The 18279-nt window shown below is 45.8% G+C and overlaps 1 protein-coding gene across 1 annotated transcript in view; it reads left to right on the top strand.

Moving 5' to 3' along the window:
- DPRX (divergent-paired related homeobox) overlaps nucleotides 780-18279 on the top strand; it is a 31698-nt gene continuing 14198 nt past the window's right edge. The window contains 1 exon segment of the mRNA XM_018063221.1: nucleotides 780-783. Coding sequence (XP_017918710.1) covers nucleotides 780-783 — 4 coding nt within the window.

Here is an 18279-nt window from a genome sequence, read left to right on the forward strand (position 1 = left end):
TCCGCGGAGCAATGGAGTGATGGCAGGTGGTATAAGCATATGGGGCAAGTTCTCCATCTCTGAGTGTTGCTTTCCTCAAACATAAAGAAGACTTTTGATATGTTTCAAAGTTACTGGAAGAGTTGCTTGAAGAGAAGTGAGAGGGAGAAGAATACATCTCTGTAAACATGCTGCTTTGGCTTGTGGGTTGTTTTGAGCTGAAGGCGATTAAGACACAGAAGATTCAGAAAAATCTCCTTGCTTAGGCTTAAGTTAGTCTCCCTTAACTGATCAAAATTATTTAGATTAGGGGACCTATGGCAGGAAGAGAGCTGTTACCAGAGATAACTCTTTATTTCAGGAAGACTTACCTGCAGTGAGTGGCAAACATTAATTTACCAACCTTCCCATCTTCCTGCGGGTTCTCTTCTCCTTGAAGCCCCAGATCCCCACCCCCTTCTCTTTAGCTCAGGGGAGCCTTTAAACCTCAATTGCTTGTCTTTGAACCTCAGCGCATTTATGGGACTCCCATACATAGGGGTTTATTTAATCTGTCTTATATAAGTTTAATGATTAGAACCTAGAAAGATAAGTTTCCCACCCCTGCACAGAAGCAAATGGTGGCAACCCACTCCAGTATCCTTGCCTGGAGAATTCCAGGGACAGAGGAACCTGGTGAGCTATAGTCCATGGGGTCACAAAGAGTCAGACATGACTGAGCGACTAACACACACAGAGAGAAGCAAAATCTTTCAACAAAGAGCCTGGCACACAGGAGCTGCTTAAATGGTATTAGCTAAATGGGTAAGAATGCTGGATTTTTTTTTTTTTTAAATCTTTTGGCCCTGCAGAATAGTTTGTGGGATCTTAGTTCCCTGGCCAAGGCTCAAACCCATGCCGTTTTCACTGGTAGCACTGAGTCTTAACCGCTAGACCACCAGGGAGGCCCCAAGAATGTTGATTTTTAAACCAAAATCCGCTAGCCCTGCTGGTTCAAATCTGGCACTGTGATGTGTGGCTTATGTGACTACCCACAAGCTACACAGTGCTGTGTCCTCCTTTCTCCTATAAAACAGAGAGATTAATTATTACCATCATTATTCCCCCCTTCCCTATTACATGTGATACGACAGCTGAAGGGGCTCAGTGATCAGAGCAATGAAACCAAGTCCACCAGTAACTGAGTTCCCCTGCTGACTCTATGATTCATCTCTCCATCCAAAACTTTATTCCCTTTCTGGTTCCAGTCCTATTCCCCTTGGGGAATCCAAAAACGGAGGGTCGGGGGGTGGAAGACTAGGGGAAAGAGATTGTTAGGCAGTTTGGGATGGGCATGCACACACTGCTGTATTTAAAATGGATAATCAACAAGAATCTATTATATAGCTCAGAACTCTGCTTTGCAGGGAACTCTGCTCAGTGTTATGTGGCAGCCTGGATGGGAGGGGAGTTTGGGGAAGAATGATACATGTATACATATGGTTGAGTCCCTTTGTCTGCCTGAAACTATTACATTGTTAATCAGCTATATTCCAATAAAAAAGCTTAAAAAAAGGGGAAAAGGAGGGAGTCAACTCAAGGAGGACCCTGCAGGACCCTTCTGGTACAAAAGTCTCTCCATCCTCTCCTTTGTTTGTAGACAAAAGATTTAATCTCCAAGGTCTTACCTGAGTTCCAAAATGCAGATTCCACAGTACTAATTAGAGAAGTGATTGGTGCTACAAAGAAAAAGTAGCACCAAATAGTCTCCAAGGGAAAAGCAGCTTGATGTTCTTATTTGTTCCCCAGGCTCTAAGTAAATAACACAGTACCTCAACCATTGTTTTTGCTCTCCGAGAAAGAAGTTGAGGGATCCCAGAGATCTTGATTTGCTAGTTTCCCTTGCAGCAACACAGATCAACCACAATCGCCAGTAACCCACTGAGTCAGAAAAATGCTGACAGGATGTCTGCAACTGAGATCTTATCCAGAAGCTGAAATCACAAAGACCACCTCCTCTCTGGGCTCCCCAGGTGGCTCAGGGGTAAAGAATCTACCTGCCAATGAAGGAGTTCCCTGCCTGGGTCAAGGAGATGCCCTGGAGGAGGGAATGGCAACCAGCTCCAGTATTCTTGCCTGGAGAATCCCGTTGACAGAGGAGCCTGGTGGGCTATAGTCCAGGGGATCACAAAGAGTCAGGCGCCACTGAGTGATTAAGCCGACTGTGCCTCAGGCACAAGATTCCACACTCTACCCATCTCCCCACTAAGGGTCCTAAAACCTGCAGCTTTCTCCTCCACGGCTTGCAGAGTTGACAAGGAACTGGCTCTCTTCTCTGGGACAGAAAGCAGACGGAATTCACAGGGAGGGACAGACTGTGGCCCAGCTCAGTCAAAGCATCAAACCAGAGTGCCCTCCCAGCTGCCTGGAGAAGAGGGAACTGCCTTCATTCTGGATCGGAAATGGCAGGACTGTTTCCTGATGCTGTGGGGCCTGAAACGTCTCCTCCCTACACGGCTCCACAGGGTTAGGCTGATTCAGAGACCACGAGTCCCGTCAGGGGCTTCCACCCTGATACTTCAAAGTCCAAGGTTAGCATTTTGATTAAGAGTCAGGAAACTCATTAGAATCTTGGTTCCTCAAACACCCCTGCGGAGTCATATACTTCCTGCTCAAATGCTGCTGCTGAATACTTTAGCCCTGTTAGTGGGAATACAAATGGTGCAGCTGCTGCTGATAAAGTGTTTTTTCCAGGGATTTTCCTGTCTGTCCAGTGGCTAAGAGTCCACCTTCTAGCACAGGGGATACAGGCTCAATCCATAGTCAAGGAATAGGATTCCACATGCCCTGCTGTGTAGCACAACCTAAAAATAAATTCAGTCAGTTCAGTCGCTTAGTGACCCCATGTTGTGTCTGTTTGTGACCCCAGGGACTGCAGCAAGCCAGCCTTCCCTGTCCATCACCAACTCCCGGAGTTTACTCAAACTCATGTGCATCGAGCCAGTGATGCCATCCAACCATCTCATCCTCTGTCGTCCCCTTTTCCTGCCCTCGATCTTTCCTAGCATCAGGGTCTTTTCCAATGAGTCAGTCATTTGAATCTTTCTTTGAAAAAAAAAAAAAAAAAAAAAGTATGGTGGTTCCTCCAAAAACTAAAAATGGATTTATCATTAGGATCCAGCAACTTCCCCTACAGGTGTATACCCCAAAGAACTGAAAATAAGGTCTCAAAGAGATATTTGTACACCTATGTCCATAGCAGCAGTATTCACAGTAGCTGAAAGACGGACGCCTCCCAGAAGTTCATCCTCAAAGGAATGGATAAACACTACACAGACAATGAAATATTACTCAGCCTTAAGAAGGAACTAAAAAGAGCCTCTTGATGAAGGTGAAAAAGGAGAGTGAAAAAGCTGGCTTAAAACTCAACATTCGAAAAACTAAGATCATGGCATCCAGTCCCATAACTTCATGGCAAATAGATGAGGAAACAATGGAAACAGTGACAAACTTTATTTTCTTGGGTTCCAAAATCACTGCAGACTGTGACTGCAGCCATGAAATTAAAAGACACTTGTTCCGTGGAAGAAAAGCTATGACAAACATAGGCAGCATATTAAAAAGCAGAGACACCAGCTTGTTGACAAAGGTCCATTTAGTCAAAGCTATGGTTTTTTCAGTAGTCATGAACGGATCAGAAAGAAGGCTGAGCATTGAAGAACTGAGGCTTTCGAACTGTACTGCTGGAGAAGACTCATTTTTTTTTAATTTTTTATTTATTTTTATTTATTTATTTTTTGGAGAAGACTCTTGAGAGTCCCTTGGACAGCAAGGAGATCACACCAGTCAACCCTAAAGGAAATCAACCCTGAATATTCATTGGAAGGACTGATGCTGAAGCTCCAATACTTTGGCCACCTGGTGTGACGAGTCAATATTGGAAATGATTGAGGGCAGGAGGGGATAGCAGAGGATGAGATGGTTGGATGGCATCACCGATTCAATGGACGTGAGTCTGAGTCAACTCTGGGAGATAGTGAAGGACAAGGAAGCCTGGCTTGCTGCAGCCCACGGGGTCGCAAAGAGTTCGACACGACTGAGCTACTAAGCAACAACAGAGAATAAACAGGAAAGGGAATTCTCCGGTGATCCAGTGGTTAAGACTCTGGGCAATCACTGCAGGGGACACAGGTTGGATCCCTGGTCTGAGAATTAACATCGCACGTGCTGTATGGTGCAGTCAGGGAGGATGAGGGGTGCGGGAAGGAAATTCTGACACAGACTACAACATGGAAGAATCTCGAGAACATTATGCTAAGTGATGTTTGCCAGGCACTAAAAGACAAAAACTGTGATTCCACTTCTACGAAGTACCTAGTTAAAGTTACTTGACTAGAGACAGAAAGCAGAATGGGGCTTTTCCAGGGTCTGGGTGAGAGGGGAATAATTGTTAAGGGAGGACACGTTTCAGTTTTACAAGAAGAGAAGAGCTCTAGAGATAGGCTGCCCAGTAATGTGACTATACTTAACATTACCGAACTGGAAGTTTAAAAATAGTTAAGATGGCAAATTTTACGTCACATGGTATTACGTGTATTTCTGTTGTTGCTTAGTTGCAAAGTCACATGCAAGCCCATGGACTGTAGCCCACCAGGCTTCTCCGTCCATGGGATTCTCTAGGCAAGAATATTGGAGTGGGGTGCCATGCCCTCCTCCAGGGGATCTTCCCAATCCAAGGATCGAACCCACATCTAATTGGCAGGCAGATTCTTTACCACTGAGGCACTTGGGAAGCCCCTACGTGTATTTTTACCAATGTTTAAAAAAAATTCTGCCAATGATAAATAATAGAGCCAGCTTCACAGAATTGCTGGGTGTAAGGAACCTGAAAGTGATTTAAAGTCACCACACAGCCCTCCTCCATAGGTACCAAACTCTACACGATTAAGTCCCTGACAGTTGCCCCAAGATCCAGAGAGGAGGAACCTACAGAAATGGACAGTACACAGGAGACTGAAATCAGTGGCCCACGTGTCATAAATCTTTACTAGTGTTTGAACACCAGTGAAAAAATTAGTCTAAAAGCCTCAAGATCTGATGCAATCTCCTCCCCTGCCCGCCTCTCCTCACACAAGCTTACAACTCCTAACTCCTGCTCTCATCTGGAAAATGGGTCTTTCCACCCTCCAGCTGGAGCCAATTGCACACATGGGTGGATTGAAGAGGTCTCTTTAGGTGAGGGTTCAGTCATTTTCGACTGTCTGCGACCCCATGGATTGCAGCTGGCCAGGCTCCTCTGTCCATGGGATTCTCCAGGCAAGAGCACTGGAGGGGGTTGCCATTCCCTTCTCCAGGGTTCTTCCTGACCCAGGGATGGAGTGGTCTCCAGTGTCGCCTGCATTGGCAGGCAGGTTCTTGACTGCTGAGCCACGTGGGAAGCTCATAGGCTTTTAGGAGGTCTCTTTAGGAGGATCTGAACTCAGCACCAGTCTCCGACAGAAGAGGGGGTGACCCAGGACTTACCAAATCTTAGCAGTAGAGCCTGGAGCACGGATATCGGTCAGTGTGGTTGAGTTTAAAGCTGCGTAGGGTTGGAGCTGATAGATCTGGAAAAACCAAATCTGGGAACCCTCCCACAACAAAAAGACAATCCTTAAGCCCTGGGCGGGGATGGGCGGGGATGGGAGGGGCAGGTCTGCAGTGGTGCAATCAGCCACTTCTCTTCTGAGCTTGCCCTCAGGGGATAGTTCTGAGATTCTTGAATCTGCAAGTGGTAAAAATACACAGAACGTAAAATTTAGCCACTTCAGTCGGTGTTAAGTACCTTCACATCTTGTGCAACGGAACCCCAGGACTTTTTTTTCATCTGGCAAATGGAACCTCTGTCCCCACTCAGCCACAATTTCCTCTTTCTCCTCCACCAGCTCCTGACAATCTTGTTTCCATTCTCTGTCATTATGAATCTGCCCACTCCAGGTGTTTCATTTAAGTAGAATCACTTAACCAGTATGTCCATAAGATTCACTTACACTGTAGCGTGTGTTAGAATTCCCTTCCTTTCTCTCTCTCTCTCTTTTTTTTTTCTTTAGCTGCTAGACACCTGGCATCTTAGTTCCTCAACCTGGAATCGAACCTGCGACTCTTGCTTTGGAAACTTGGGAGTCTTAACAACAGAACCAAACAGAAGTCCCCCTTCTTTTTTTTTAATGCTGAATAATACTCTAGTATATGTGCCTGCCCCACCGGCTTATCCATTGTTTGATCATGGGCACTTGAATTGCTTTCATGCTTTACTTACTGTGAATAATGCTGCTATGAATGTGGGTGTACAAGGCACCAGAGTGTGCTTTCAATTCTTCTGAGTATTTCCTCATAGGTAGAATTGCTGGATCGTATGGTTCTAAGATTTTTATATCCTGTAATGGAGAAAATGTTCACATACTGACATATGGGGGAGTTGATTGCGTTATACATGGTTCCGCCTGAACTTTATGTGAACTAAGACAGCCTGTCAGACTCTCACAACACATTAGCTTTCATTGTTGGGGTAAAGAATGTCTGTCTTGCACATAAAGATGGACCCCCTCTTCTCATGGTGTCCATGTTGACACTCTCTGGAAGATAAGGTTCCCTTCCCAGACCCCAGGGTCCTGCTGTCTCACTATCTGTGTACGAAGTCTGTCTCTTAAGGAAGCTTGAAGGAATATACTCTGTCACGTGTGATGTGTGTTCTTTGCTTGGGTGAGGTGCAAGATTGTGCTAGACACCATGTTTCAATGGAGCAGCTCCTCAGAGTTTTCTGAGAAGGTGCCTCCCAGACTACAACCCTCAGTTTGGCTCAAATAAAACTCTTTCCTATTCCTATCAGAGATTGTTTATTGATTATTTCTATGGACACTTGCATTCACTTGTTCATCAAGGACCCCGAGAATTAGCGGCTATAAAACTGAAGACCCTGCTCCCACCTTCCATGTCCTTTTGCACTACTTGGCTCCCCACAGTCTGCACACCACTTGAGACACTCCAGTGTGGGGACCCCCAAGCCCAGCTGGACCCCAGCCAGGAGAAGGGGAGCTTAACATCTCTGATGTGAATTCAAACAACACAAGCATGGAACAAGCATTGGGCCTGCATCCAGACTTGCACAAAGGGTTGGAAGAGGATAAAGAGGATGTGACTTGGTTCCCTTCTTCAAGTTTGCTGGGAGGGCTGAGCACAGAGGCAGGGAAGCGGAACAGGGTGTAAGGGATCAGGAGCTCTACACGAAACAGGAGCAAAAACCCAGGAGCAAGTGAGGTGGGGCCACTGGTGAGGGGCTGAGAAGATTTAGACACACATCAGAAACACTGGACACAAACCACTGAAATGGGATTTAAATGCCAGAATTGACTCTTACAGGGCTTCCCAGGTGGCTGGGTGATAAAGAATCCTCCTGACAATGCAGGAGACACAGGAGATGCGAGTTCAACCCCGGGTGGGAAAGATCCCCTGGAGAAGGAAATGGCAACCCACTTCAGTATTCTTGCCTGGGGAATTCCATGGACAGAGGAGCTTGGTGGGCTACCGTCCATGGGGTCACAAAGAGTGGGACACAACTGAGCGACTGAGCATGCACACTTACATTATGATGCTGATGCTTACATCAGCTTTTGAAAAGTCAGCTACACAAGACGGAATGAAATTGCTTAAACTGTTGTGCAGAGTTTTAGTCGGTTGTGTGGGGACTCACGGGAAACCCCAGAGTTGGTTGAAACAATTATTTTAAGGGAAGACATTTAAGATGCAAGGGACGTAGAAAGAAACCTTCTCTGAGCCTCCCTTTTCTGACTCAAAGCAAAAAATTCTGGTTAAGTACGGCTGCCAGAAACTGCCTCTTTGAGGAGAGGCTGCTCCCAAGAGGGTGATGGTAAATTAAACTATGACAATAACTATGCTCTCTTGGAGTTTTCTAGCCTGAAGAAGCTGGAAAGTCCACTTATACCTGCAGAGATAGCATTATCACAAAATAACTCACCTCATGTTTGCTCTCTCAACCTATTTGCTTTTCCTAAAGGAACTCAGTGAAAAAAAAAGAAACTCATTTGTTCTTCCCATAGAAGCCTTTTCTCCCTACCCCCACCCCCTACACCCCTACTCCCCTGCTGAGCTGGGTGTTGTTTGCTGTTTAGTCGCTCAGTTGTGTCTGTGTCCAACTCCTTGCAAACCCTTGTACTATAGCCCACCAGGCTCCTCTGTCCATGGAATTCCCCAAGCAAGAATACTGGAGTGGGTTGCCATTTCCTGTTCCAGGGGATCTTCCCGATGCAGGGATCAAACCCGTGTCTCTTGCACTGGCAAGTGGATTCTTTACCACTGAGCCACCTGAGAAGCCCAAGTTGGATATATAAGCCTGTAATTTTAATCATTTTAGCAAGGTATACCTTCTTTTAGCTTCCACACAGAATCCTTTCCTCCTGTTAATTTGTCTTCCTCTTTTTTTTTTTTTTTGGCAAGCTTCAGTCATAGAACTTAAGAGGAGAGAGGAAATGTTTTTCTTGTCCAACACTGGCAAGGTTTAAATGTTTCAACAATGTAATGTGCTACAGAATAAAATATGTGGCCAAGTTTAGGAAGTAGAGTCTAGAGTTCATCCATTTAATGGTGCCAAAGGGAGCTCTCTGTGCCAGACACTAAACTAGGCATCAGGGATTTAGAAGCAAAGAACACTGTTGACTTTAACAACAGTTGGACATTTGGAGACACCTTTTGCTGCTGCTGCTGCTGCTAAGTCGCTTCAGTCCTTATACTGAAATAAATTTCACATGGTTAAAAGATTAGGCCATGCCGAACAGCATGTGGGATCTTAGTCCCCCGATCAGGGATCAAACCCACACCTCCTGCATTGGAAGTGCAGAGTCTTAATCACAGGACCACCACGGAAATCCTTAAAGATGATAACTTTTCAAAGCAACAAGAACATAATAGGAGAACGCACACAAAGCGTTTAAAATAACTCTTTGAAATTGTTGCTGTTCCCTTGCTAAGTAATGTCCGACTCTTTGTGACCCCATGGACTGCAGCACGCCGGGCTTCCCTGTCCTTCACCATCTCCCTGAGTTTGCTCAGACTCATGTCCATTGAGTCTGTGATGCCATCCTACCGTTCCATCCTCTGTCACCTGCTTCTCCTCCTGCCCTCAATCTTTCCCAGGATCAGGGTCTTTACCAGTGAGTGGACTCTTCCCATCAGGTGGCCAAAGTATTGGAGCTTTAGCATCAGTCTTTCCAGTGAATATTCAGGTTTGATTTCCTTTAGGATAATATTAAGACAGACATTTAAGCCTTGAGAATTTTTATGTCCAATATCACATTGATCACACTGCATAGAATTTAGAAGATCCCAATTGTCAGGCTGTTATGATTCATACGAGCTTTTTTTTTTTTTTTTTTTTTTTTCCTGCTGCAGACTTGTGGAACCCTAGTTCCTCAACCAGGGATCAAACCCAGGGCCTCCACAGTGAAAGCACAGAGTCGTAACCAATGGACTGCCAGGGAATTCCCAGCTCCCCTGGAATGCAATGCAGGTCCATCCCTGCTGCTTTCTCCTCACCCTCTCATCTCCTCGGTGTAATTTACCTTTGCATTGCATTCATCTCATGGTTACTGTAAAAATGTAAGAGAGATGCTTGCATGGCTTTTTCATTTTCATTCAACAATTACCCTTATTTTTTGTTTTAATTTGTATTTATTTTTGGCTGTGCTGGGTCTTTGTAGCTGCCCAGACTTTCGCTAGTTGTGACGAGTAAGGGCTACTCTCTAGTTTCAGTGGGCAAGCTACTCCCTGGGTGGCTTCTCTTGCTGGCGGAGCACGGGCTGTAGGGCCCGTGGGCTTCAGTAGTTGTGGCTTGCGGGCTCTAGAGCTCAGGCTCAGTAGTTGTGGTACATGGGTTTAGTTGCTCATGGCATGTGGAATCTTCCCAGACCAGGGATTGAACTCATATCTCCTGCATTGACTAGGGAATTCTTTACTATTGAACTATCAGGGAAGCCCTACCCTTACGAGATGGCTCACTCTCTCCGCTGGTTTCCCAGCCTCATGACCTCCATCTTATAAATAGTAGCATCTGTTCTTTTTCATATGTATCTCCAAGTTTATGAAATTAAATCTCAGATGTATAACCATGGTTGAGATTGGGTACTTTGTGTATATATTCAGTTCAGTTCAGTTCAGTCGCTCAGTTGTGTCTGACTCTTTGCATTAAATATGAGTATTTTAAGTTGACCCTGAAAACACTGGCCTGTGATTCACAAGTAGAAGACCTGTCCCCAGGGGCATATATTGATTTTGTCTCACATCCTGTACTACATAAATGGACTCAGGACTCCCCTGGTGGTCCAATGGTTAAGATTCCAAGCTCCCAATGCACAGGGCCTGGGTTCAACCCCTGGTCAGCAATCTAGATCCCATATGCTGCAACTAAGACCCAGCACAACCAAATATATATATATATTTTTTAAAGTAAAGAAAGATAAATGGACTCAGGCCATGTGCTCTTTTTGGTTTGGTTTCTTTCACTTGGTTTTGGGTTTGCAGGTCCTTCTGTGGGACTGTTGCATGAGGCTGAGACGACCCCTACTCATCGCGGCAGTAGGTTACCGCATCATATTGGACACCTTAAACCTACCCAGGGCTATTAGTCAATTGCATATTAGTAAAGCTGAAAGGGAAAAACATGGCAATATCACAGAGTATCCATAAATCACGTAGACTTTTTTATTTTTACTTCTTTTCATTCTTTTTTCTTTGTACACACTATTGAAAGTTCCTATCCTCTAATCCGCTTATTACTTATTTATTTATTTTTGGCCAGGCTGGTTGGCCTGCAGGATCTTAATTTCCTGACCAGGGATTGAACCCGTACCCCTACACTGGGAGCTTGGACTCTTAACCACTGGACCACCAGGGAAGTCCCTAACTCACTTATCATCTTTTCCATTTTCTCTGCTCTCCTATAGATGCCCTCAAGATGTTAGATAACATCAGTGACTCAGTGGACATGAATCTGAGCAAACTCTGGGAGATACTGTAGGACAGGGGAAGCCTGGCATGCTGCAGTCCATGGGGTGGCAAAGAGTCAGACACGACCAAGAGACTGAAAACAACAGATGCTCTCCATTGTATTTTTCATCTCCTCCACTGAGTTTCTCAGCTCCAGAATTTCTGTTTGGTTCTTTTTTTTAAGATCTGCATCTCATTGGCAAAAATGCCACTTTATTTTTTTGAGATTTCATTGAATTTTCCTTTGGCGTTTTCTCATGGAGTTTCTTCAAAACAGCATTTTTGAATTGCTTATATGCTTGTTCACAAAATTCTGTGTCTTGAGGAATCCAGTGATTAGGACTCTGTGCTTCCACTGTCGGGGGGCAGGTTCAATCCCTGGTTGGGGAATTAAGATCCCACTAGCAGAGCAGGCGGAAAAGGAAAGAAAAATTTTATGTGCCTATGTGCGTTTCAGATCGATAATTAGGAAAGTGTCCCTTTCTGTTTGTAATGACATGTTTCTTTGCTTTTTCTTTTGTTTTCTTTCTTTCTTTTTTATTTTTTTGTAGTTTTCCATTGGTGCTTTTGCATTTTAAGGAGAAGGCACCTCCTTAAGCCTTTGCTAGCCACATTCAGTGGGGTATTCTTTTTAATGATAGTGGTGTATTATCTGGGGCTTTCTCTTTCTCTCCCTATACTTGCTCCACTTTTCTTGCTCTCTCCTGTGGGAGAATTCTTAAGCTTTTCTGTCTCTGCTCTGACAACTCACCAGGCTGCCTCCTGGAAACCTGTCTCTGGATTCCCAGAAGGTGGCTCTAGAGCTCCAGCCTGTGGGCGCCCTCGCCCAGAGCAGGGGCCAGTTTGCTGAGCCTGCCTCTTGTCTGTAGAGGTCCTATGGGCACTGCAGGGGAGGGTCCCACAAGGAGCCCCTGGAGAGTGGGGGCAGGTGTGGGTCCAGCACTTGGGGCAGTGAGTGTGCCCGCGGACCCTGTAGGGAGATTCCCCGGTGTGGTGCTCCCAGAGGCTCGTGACTGGACTCGCCATTGAAAGCAATTGTTTTAGTGCCCTTTGGAATGCCTGTCTGCCTCTTTCCCAAGATCCTTCCTCTCCACCCTCATGGAGGTCCCGCCTCAGGACGCTGGTGCCGCTGTAGACAAACCGGTGTTTCCAGGGGTGCCTTGCCTTTCTAGGGGAGCAGAGCACTCACTCACTGCTTTTCTTCTCCTTGGTGGGAGAAGTGGTCTCTGGGTAGATCAGCCCCCGGAGATGTTCCCTGGGGAAGAGGGGCGGGCTGAGAGCTGAAAAATCCTCTTTTTTTTTCCTTTCTCAATTTGTATTGAAGAACAAGTCATCTATTTCCACTCTAACTAATCTTTTTTTTTTTTTTTTTTACTTTATTTTACTTTACAATACTGTATTGGTTTTGCCATACATTGACATGAATTCGCCACAGGTGTACATGAGTTCCCAATCCTGAACCCCTCTCCCACCTCCCACCCCATATCATCTCTCTGGATCATCCCCGTGCACCAGCTGGATGAAACTGGAGCCTATTATACAGAGTGAAGTAAGCCAGAAAGAAAAACACCAATACAGTATACTAACACATGTATATGGAATTTAGAAAGATGTTTGAAAAGTCCTCCCTTACTGCCCCCTCTGCTGTGACTACATTGTCTTGGCACGCTGGAATCTCCCCCAGGGAAAACTCGCTTTCTGCAATTACTCTCTGTGTGTCGGAATTTACCCAGGTCAGTTTTCCCCACCGCCACCACCGCAAGGGGGATGGGAGCAGGCTCACCAGCCCTGCAGGTTCCACAGCCCAGGCAGAGGTCCATCTGCCTGGCACCAAGATGCACAGATAGGCGAGATTCCTCCCAGGTTCCCTGACACGTGGTGCTAGGTCTCACAGGCACCCACTTTTGCTCTGTCTGTTGTTTTGTGCTTTGTCGCTCAGTTGTGTCCGACTCTTTGCCACCCCATGGACGGTAGCCCGCCAGGCTCCTCTGTCCTTGGGGATTCTCCAGGCAAGAATACTGCAGAGGGTTGTCATCTCCAACTCAGGGATTGAACCCTGGTCTCCTGCATTGCAGGAGGATTCGTTTTAGAAGGAGGCTAAAAAGGAGTAGGAGGCAGCAGAGGATGAGATGGTTGGATGGCATCACTGACTCAATGGACATGAGTCTGAGCAAGCTCCGGGAGATAGTGGAAGACAGGGAGGCCTGGCGTGCTGCAGTCCATAGGGTCGCAAAGAGTCCGACATGACTGAGCACATACGCACATTTTTTGCACCACATCTCAACCCACTCTAGTACTCTTGCCTGGAAAATTCCATGGACAGAGGAGCCTTGTAGGCTACAGTCCACGGGGTTGCAAAGAGTCGGACACGACAGCAACTTCACTTCACTAATTTTTTAGAGTGCCCCTCCAAGGGAAAAGCAGCCTCCCTGAGAGCGAAGATTGTTCTTCATCCCTGTGTCCGCAGAGATTAGACATAAGAAGCTCAATTCATGGCTGAAGATCAAATGAATGAGGCTATTAGTTGATTGCTTGAATCAGCTTAAAACATTTCAGTGTGTTAGTTGCATTCCACCTAAAAGGACTGTAATCTTCTTAAACTATAAACTCTTGTGGGTTGGCCTGTGTCTTCTGTTTCTCTGGAGAAATGGAGACTCATGGGTACTTTTGCTTTATTTGCAGGGGGGAGGGGGTTGCTGTGCTAGATTTTGTTGCTGTGTGCAGGATTTCTGCAGTTGCAGTGAGCAGGGGCTACTCTCTGGTTGAGGTGCCCGGGCTTCTCACGGCAGTGGCTTCTCTTCTGGCAGAGCGTGGGCTCAGTAGTTGTGGCACACGGGCTTAGTCCCCCTGTGGCATACGGAATCTTCCCAGGCTGGGGATCAAAACCATGTCCCCTGCATTGGCAGATGGATTCTTAACCACTGAGTCACCAGGGAAGTCCTGGTGGGTGCTTTTTAAGTTAATATACTTAGGACAGTATTTGTTTTGGCTTAGGGGTTTGGGGGTGGGTTTCAGTGGGTATTTTTGTTTTGGGGAAATGATATTTTAGCAGAGATTTAGATGAAATGACAGAAGAAGTCATGCAACTATCTGGAAGAAGGACATTTTAGCCTTCAATCTATAGGGAGAAGTCAACAAGATAAGCGTAGAGAGAGCCTCCATAAGTACAGCTAAGGCAGGGCTTCTTAACCTTGCTACTATTGATGTTTGGAGACTGATGGTTCTTTGTTGTGAACACTGTAATGTGCACTGTAGAATATTTAGAGCATCCTTGACTTCTACCCATTAGATCAGCAGTCTCCAACATTTTTGCCCCCAGGGGCCAGTTTCATGGAAGACAATATGTTGATTCAATAAATTTATGTGTTGCAGAAAGATTACCACCAGAGCATTAGCTAGCACCTGCATCCCATACTTAACTTTTTTTTTTTTTTGTAGTGAGAACATTTAGGATGTGTTGCCTTAGCAACTTTCAAGTGCACAGTACAGGATTATCAGCTATAATCATCATGCTGTACATTAAATGCCTGCTGCTGCTGCTAAGTCACATCAGTCATGTTCAACTCTGTGTGACCCCATAGACTGGTGGCCCACCAGGCTCCCGTCCCTGGGGTTCTCCAGGCAACCATACTGGAGTGGGTTGCCATTTCCTTCTCCAGTGCATGAAAGTGAAAAGTGAAAGTGAAGTTGCTCAGTCCTGTCCAACTCTTCAAGACCCCATGGACTGTAGCCTACCAGGCTCCTCCATCCATGGGATTTCCCAGGCAAGAGTACTGGCGTGGGTTGCGATTGCCTTCTCCCATTAAATCCCTAGAACTCATTAATCCCAGAGCTGGAAATTTGTACCCTTTGAACAATAGGCAGAGATTCTGCATTTTAACAAGCTCCCGGGTGATGCCATGAGGTTGGTTTGTGGGTTTCACTTTGAAAAGGAAAATCAGTCTGTAATGAAAATTGTTTTCCAGATACCCACTGCTCAAATATCAATAAAGAAGCCAGGTTGGTGGAAAGAAAAGTTTGCTTTATTGTGGATGTTGGCAATGGGGTGGAGAGGGTGGGATGTGGAATCCTGCCCAAAGTCCAACTACCCCCACCCCACCGACAACCAGTGGGCAAGAGCTTTTTTAGATGGGGGGAGAGGGGCGTCATGAAGAAACAGCACAGTCAGCTCTGACAGTCATCTTGAAATTAATTGGTCATCAGTGGTCAGATCAGCATCATCTCGATTGTTTTCAGTGCTGCTTATCTTCAGCTCCAGGATTGGATGGTTCCCATATCCTTAGGGCCAATTCTCAGAACTGTGGCAGCTGTTGTCATGGCTGCAGTCTGGTCATCCGGTCCTTAACTTCTTTCACCTGGTGGGGGTTTCAGTCTCTACAGGACAGCTCATAGGATATGGCTCAGAATCCCGTCTACAGACCTGGAGAAGGAACTGAAGGTTCTTGACTTTGCCTAATGACTAAACTGGTATCATCTGGTCTCCTTTGACTGTCTTCCTTTGTGTCTGCGTCTTCTCACTTCTCTGACTAAACTTATTCCTTGGCTGAAGTTTCCCCACAGACAACAGACAGGTGGAGGATGAGGCTGGAGGGGGGAGGACCATAGGGTCCTGCTCCATTTCAAATCTGTGCTTAACAAATATCAGATTAGTGACAGAAATGGGAGAGATCTACAGGCTCCAGAAGACCAGGGATCAGATTAGTGGATGAGGATAGGAGACATGGAGTGGGCGGGACTGGGGTATGGCTGTCAAGGGAGGTATTTAAGTCTTGATGCGAATTTTGCCAGTTCTTATTACTAGAAGCACTAGAAACATAGAAGGACGTTTGGATAACAGGATGTCGATGCAGACGACACTTCAGAAGGTAAGTCAGGGCCTACCCTGGTGGGTCTGTGGTGAAGAATCCACTTGCCAGTGGAGGAGACATGAGTTCAATCCCTGGTCTAAGAAGATTCCACATGCTGCAGAGCAGCTGAGCCCATGTGCCACCACTGCTGAGCCTGTGCTCTAAACCCCATGAGCTGCAACTACTGAACCCACATGCTGCAACTATAGAAGCTCGTGTGCCCTGGAGCCCGTGCTCTGCAATAAGACAAGCCCTTGAAAGGAGATGCCCACGCATTGCAACAAAAGGTAGCCCCTGCTCGCTGCAACTAGAGAAAAGCCTGTGAAGCAAGGAAGACACTGCATAGCCAAAAATTAGCAAATAAATAAATGAAATTATTATTTTTTTAAAGGTAAGTCAGAGGAGAGAGAGCTGAAGGAAAGGTATGTGAAGAAGTTGAACACAATTGACAAGGCTGGTGGAGATGGCTTAGTAGCTGTCATCTGAGGGCAAACCCAGTCAGAGGCAATGCCAAGTCTTAGTCTGAATTCCAGACCTTCCCTTTGCTAACTCATAATACCTCTGATCCTTGAGAAATGAGCACACTGATCCCTCTTGAAAGTGAAAGTGAAGTAGCTCAGTGGTGTCCCACTCTTTGCGGCCTAGTGGACTGTAGCCCACCAGGCTCCTCCATCCATGGGATTCTCCAGGCAAGAATACTGGAGTGGGTTGCCATTTCCTTCTCCAGGGCATCTTCCCAATCCAGGGATTGAACCTAGCTCTCCCACATTGCGGGCAGATGCAGGCAGATGCTTTAACCTCTTAGCCACCAGGGAAACCCTGAAGTGAAGTCGCTGAGTCGTGTCCGACTCTTTGCGACCCCATGGACTGTAGCCTACCAGGCTCCTCTGTCCATGGGATTTTCCAGGCAAGAGTGCTGGAGTGGATTGCCATTTCCTTCTCCAGGGGATCTTCCCGACCCAGGAATTGAACCCTGGTCTCCCGCATTGCAGGCAGATGCTTTACCGTCTGAGCCACCAGGGAAACCCTTAAGAGGATGATTATGTCACAGTATACAGGCTCCACCAAGAAATGTGGTTTGGAGAACGAAATGGCAACCCACTCCAGTATCCTTGCCTGAAAAATTCCATGGATGGAGGAGCCTGGTGCGCTACAGTCCATGGGGTCGCAAAGAGTTGGACATGACTGAGCAACTTCACTTCACTTTCTCTTAAGAAATCTGGTTGAGACTTATGGAAATTTGGAAAGCTCATTTTATTGAGCATTGAGTAGATTTCAGGGCTTCTGCTAAACTTCAGGTGTGATCTGATTCAGCCACTCAAATCTTTTAAAGTGGTAATGGTTAGAGGTCTGGTTTTACAGATAACCAAGCCAGATAGCCATTGTTTACAGTAAAGTCTATGCATATTAAGGGTTTTTTTTAAAAATCCCTTTAATTGATTTTTTCCACTCCCTTAAAAATCTTTGAATGACATTTAATTATAGTATAGTCAAATGTTTCCATCTTTTTTCTTTAATGGTTTTCTCATTTTATATCTAATTTCAAGTCCATCCCTACTCAGAGGTCATAAAGATATTCCCCAACAATGCCCTCTAATAGATTTAAATTTTATTTTTATTTATTTATTTGGCTGCACAAGGTCTTAGTTGTAGCACTCAAGATCTTCATTGCATTATGTGGTATCTTTAGACACAGTGTTCAGGCTTCTGTAACAACACAAGAGTTTAGCTGCTCTGAAAGTATTGGACTTGTTACAGAGTCCAAGCTCACTCTGCTCTGCTGCACGACAGGCAAATAAATCTGAAACGAGGTGCTGAGGCAAGGAAGAGACTTCCTTAGGAAAGCCAGTTGACGGAGAAGATGGCAGACTAATGACTCAAAACAACCATCTTATTGGGGTCTGGATGCCAGATTGTTTTATAGAACAGAGATAGGGGAAGGTGAGGAAGTAAGGTTAAAAAAAAAATGGAGAATTTAGAGGGAGAGACAGAGACAGTGAGAAATGAAAGTAAAAAGGGCAATAATCTTGCAAAACATCTCCAGGACAACCGGCCTTCAGTGGTAATCTCCTGCAGGCATTCACAGGTGGGCTGGTCAGATCATCTCTCTGTGAGCTGAACAAAGGACTTTAGTCTAACAGTCAGGTTGAAGGGCAGGGTTCTCTGAGGCTGGCCATTATGTATGATTACAGCTGGTTCTTCCTTGGTGGCTCAGATGGTAAAGTGTCTGCCTGCAATGCGGGAGACCTGGGTTCGATTCCTGTGTCGGGAGATCCCCTGGAGAAGGAAATGGCAATCCACTCCACCACTCTTGCCTGGAAAATCCCATGGACAGAGGAGCCTGGTAGGCTACAGTCCATGGGGTCGCAAAGAGTCGGACATGACTGAGTGACTTCACTGACTGACTGATAGCTGGTTCTAGCAGTAAACAACCTGC

The sequence above is a fragment of the Capra hircus genome, chromosome 18 (genome assembly GCF_001704415.2).
Source record: "Capra hircus breed San Clemente chromosome 18, ASM170441v1, whole genome shotgun sequence".
In the NCBI taxonomy this organism is placed as follows: Eukaryota; Metazoa; Chordata; class Mammalia; order Artiodactyla; family Bovidae; genus Capra; species Capra hircus.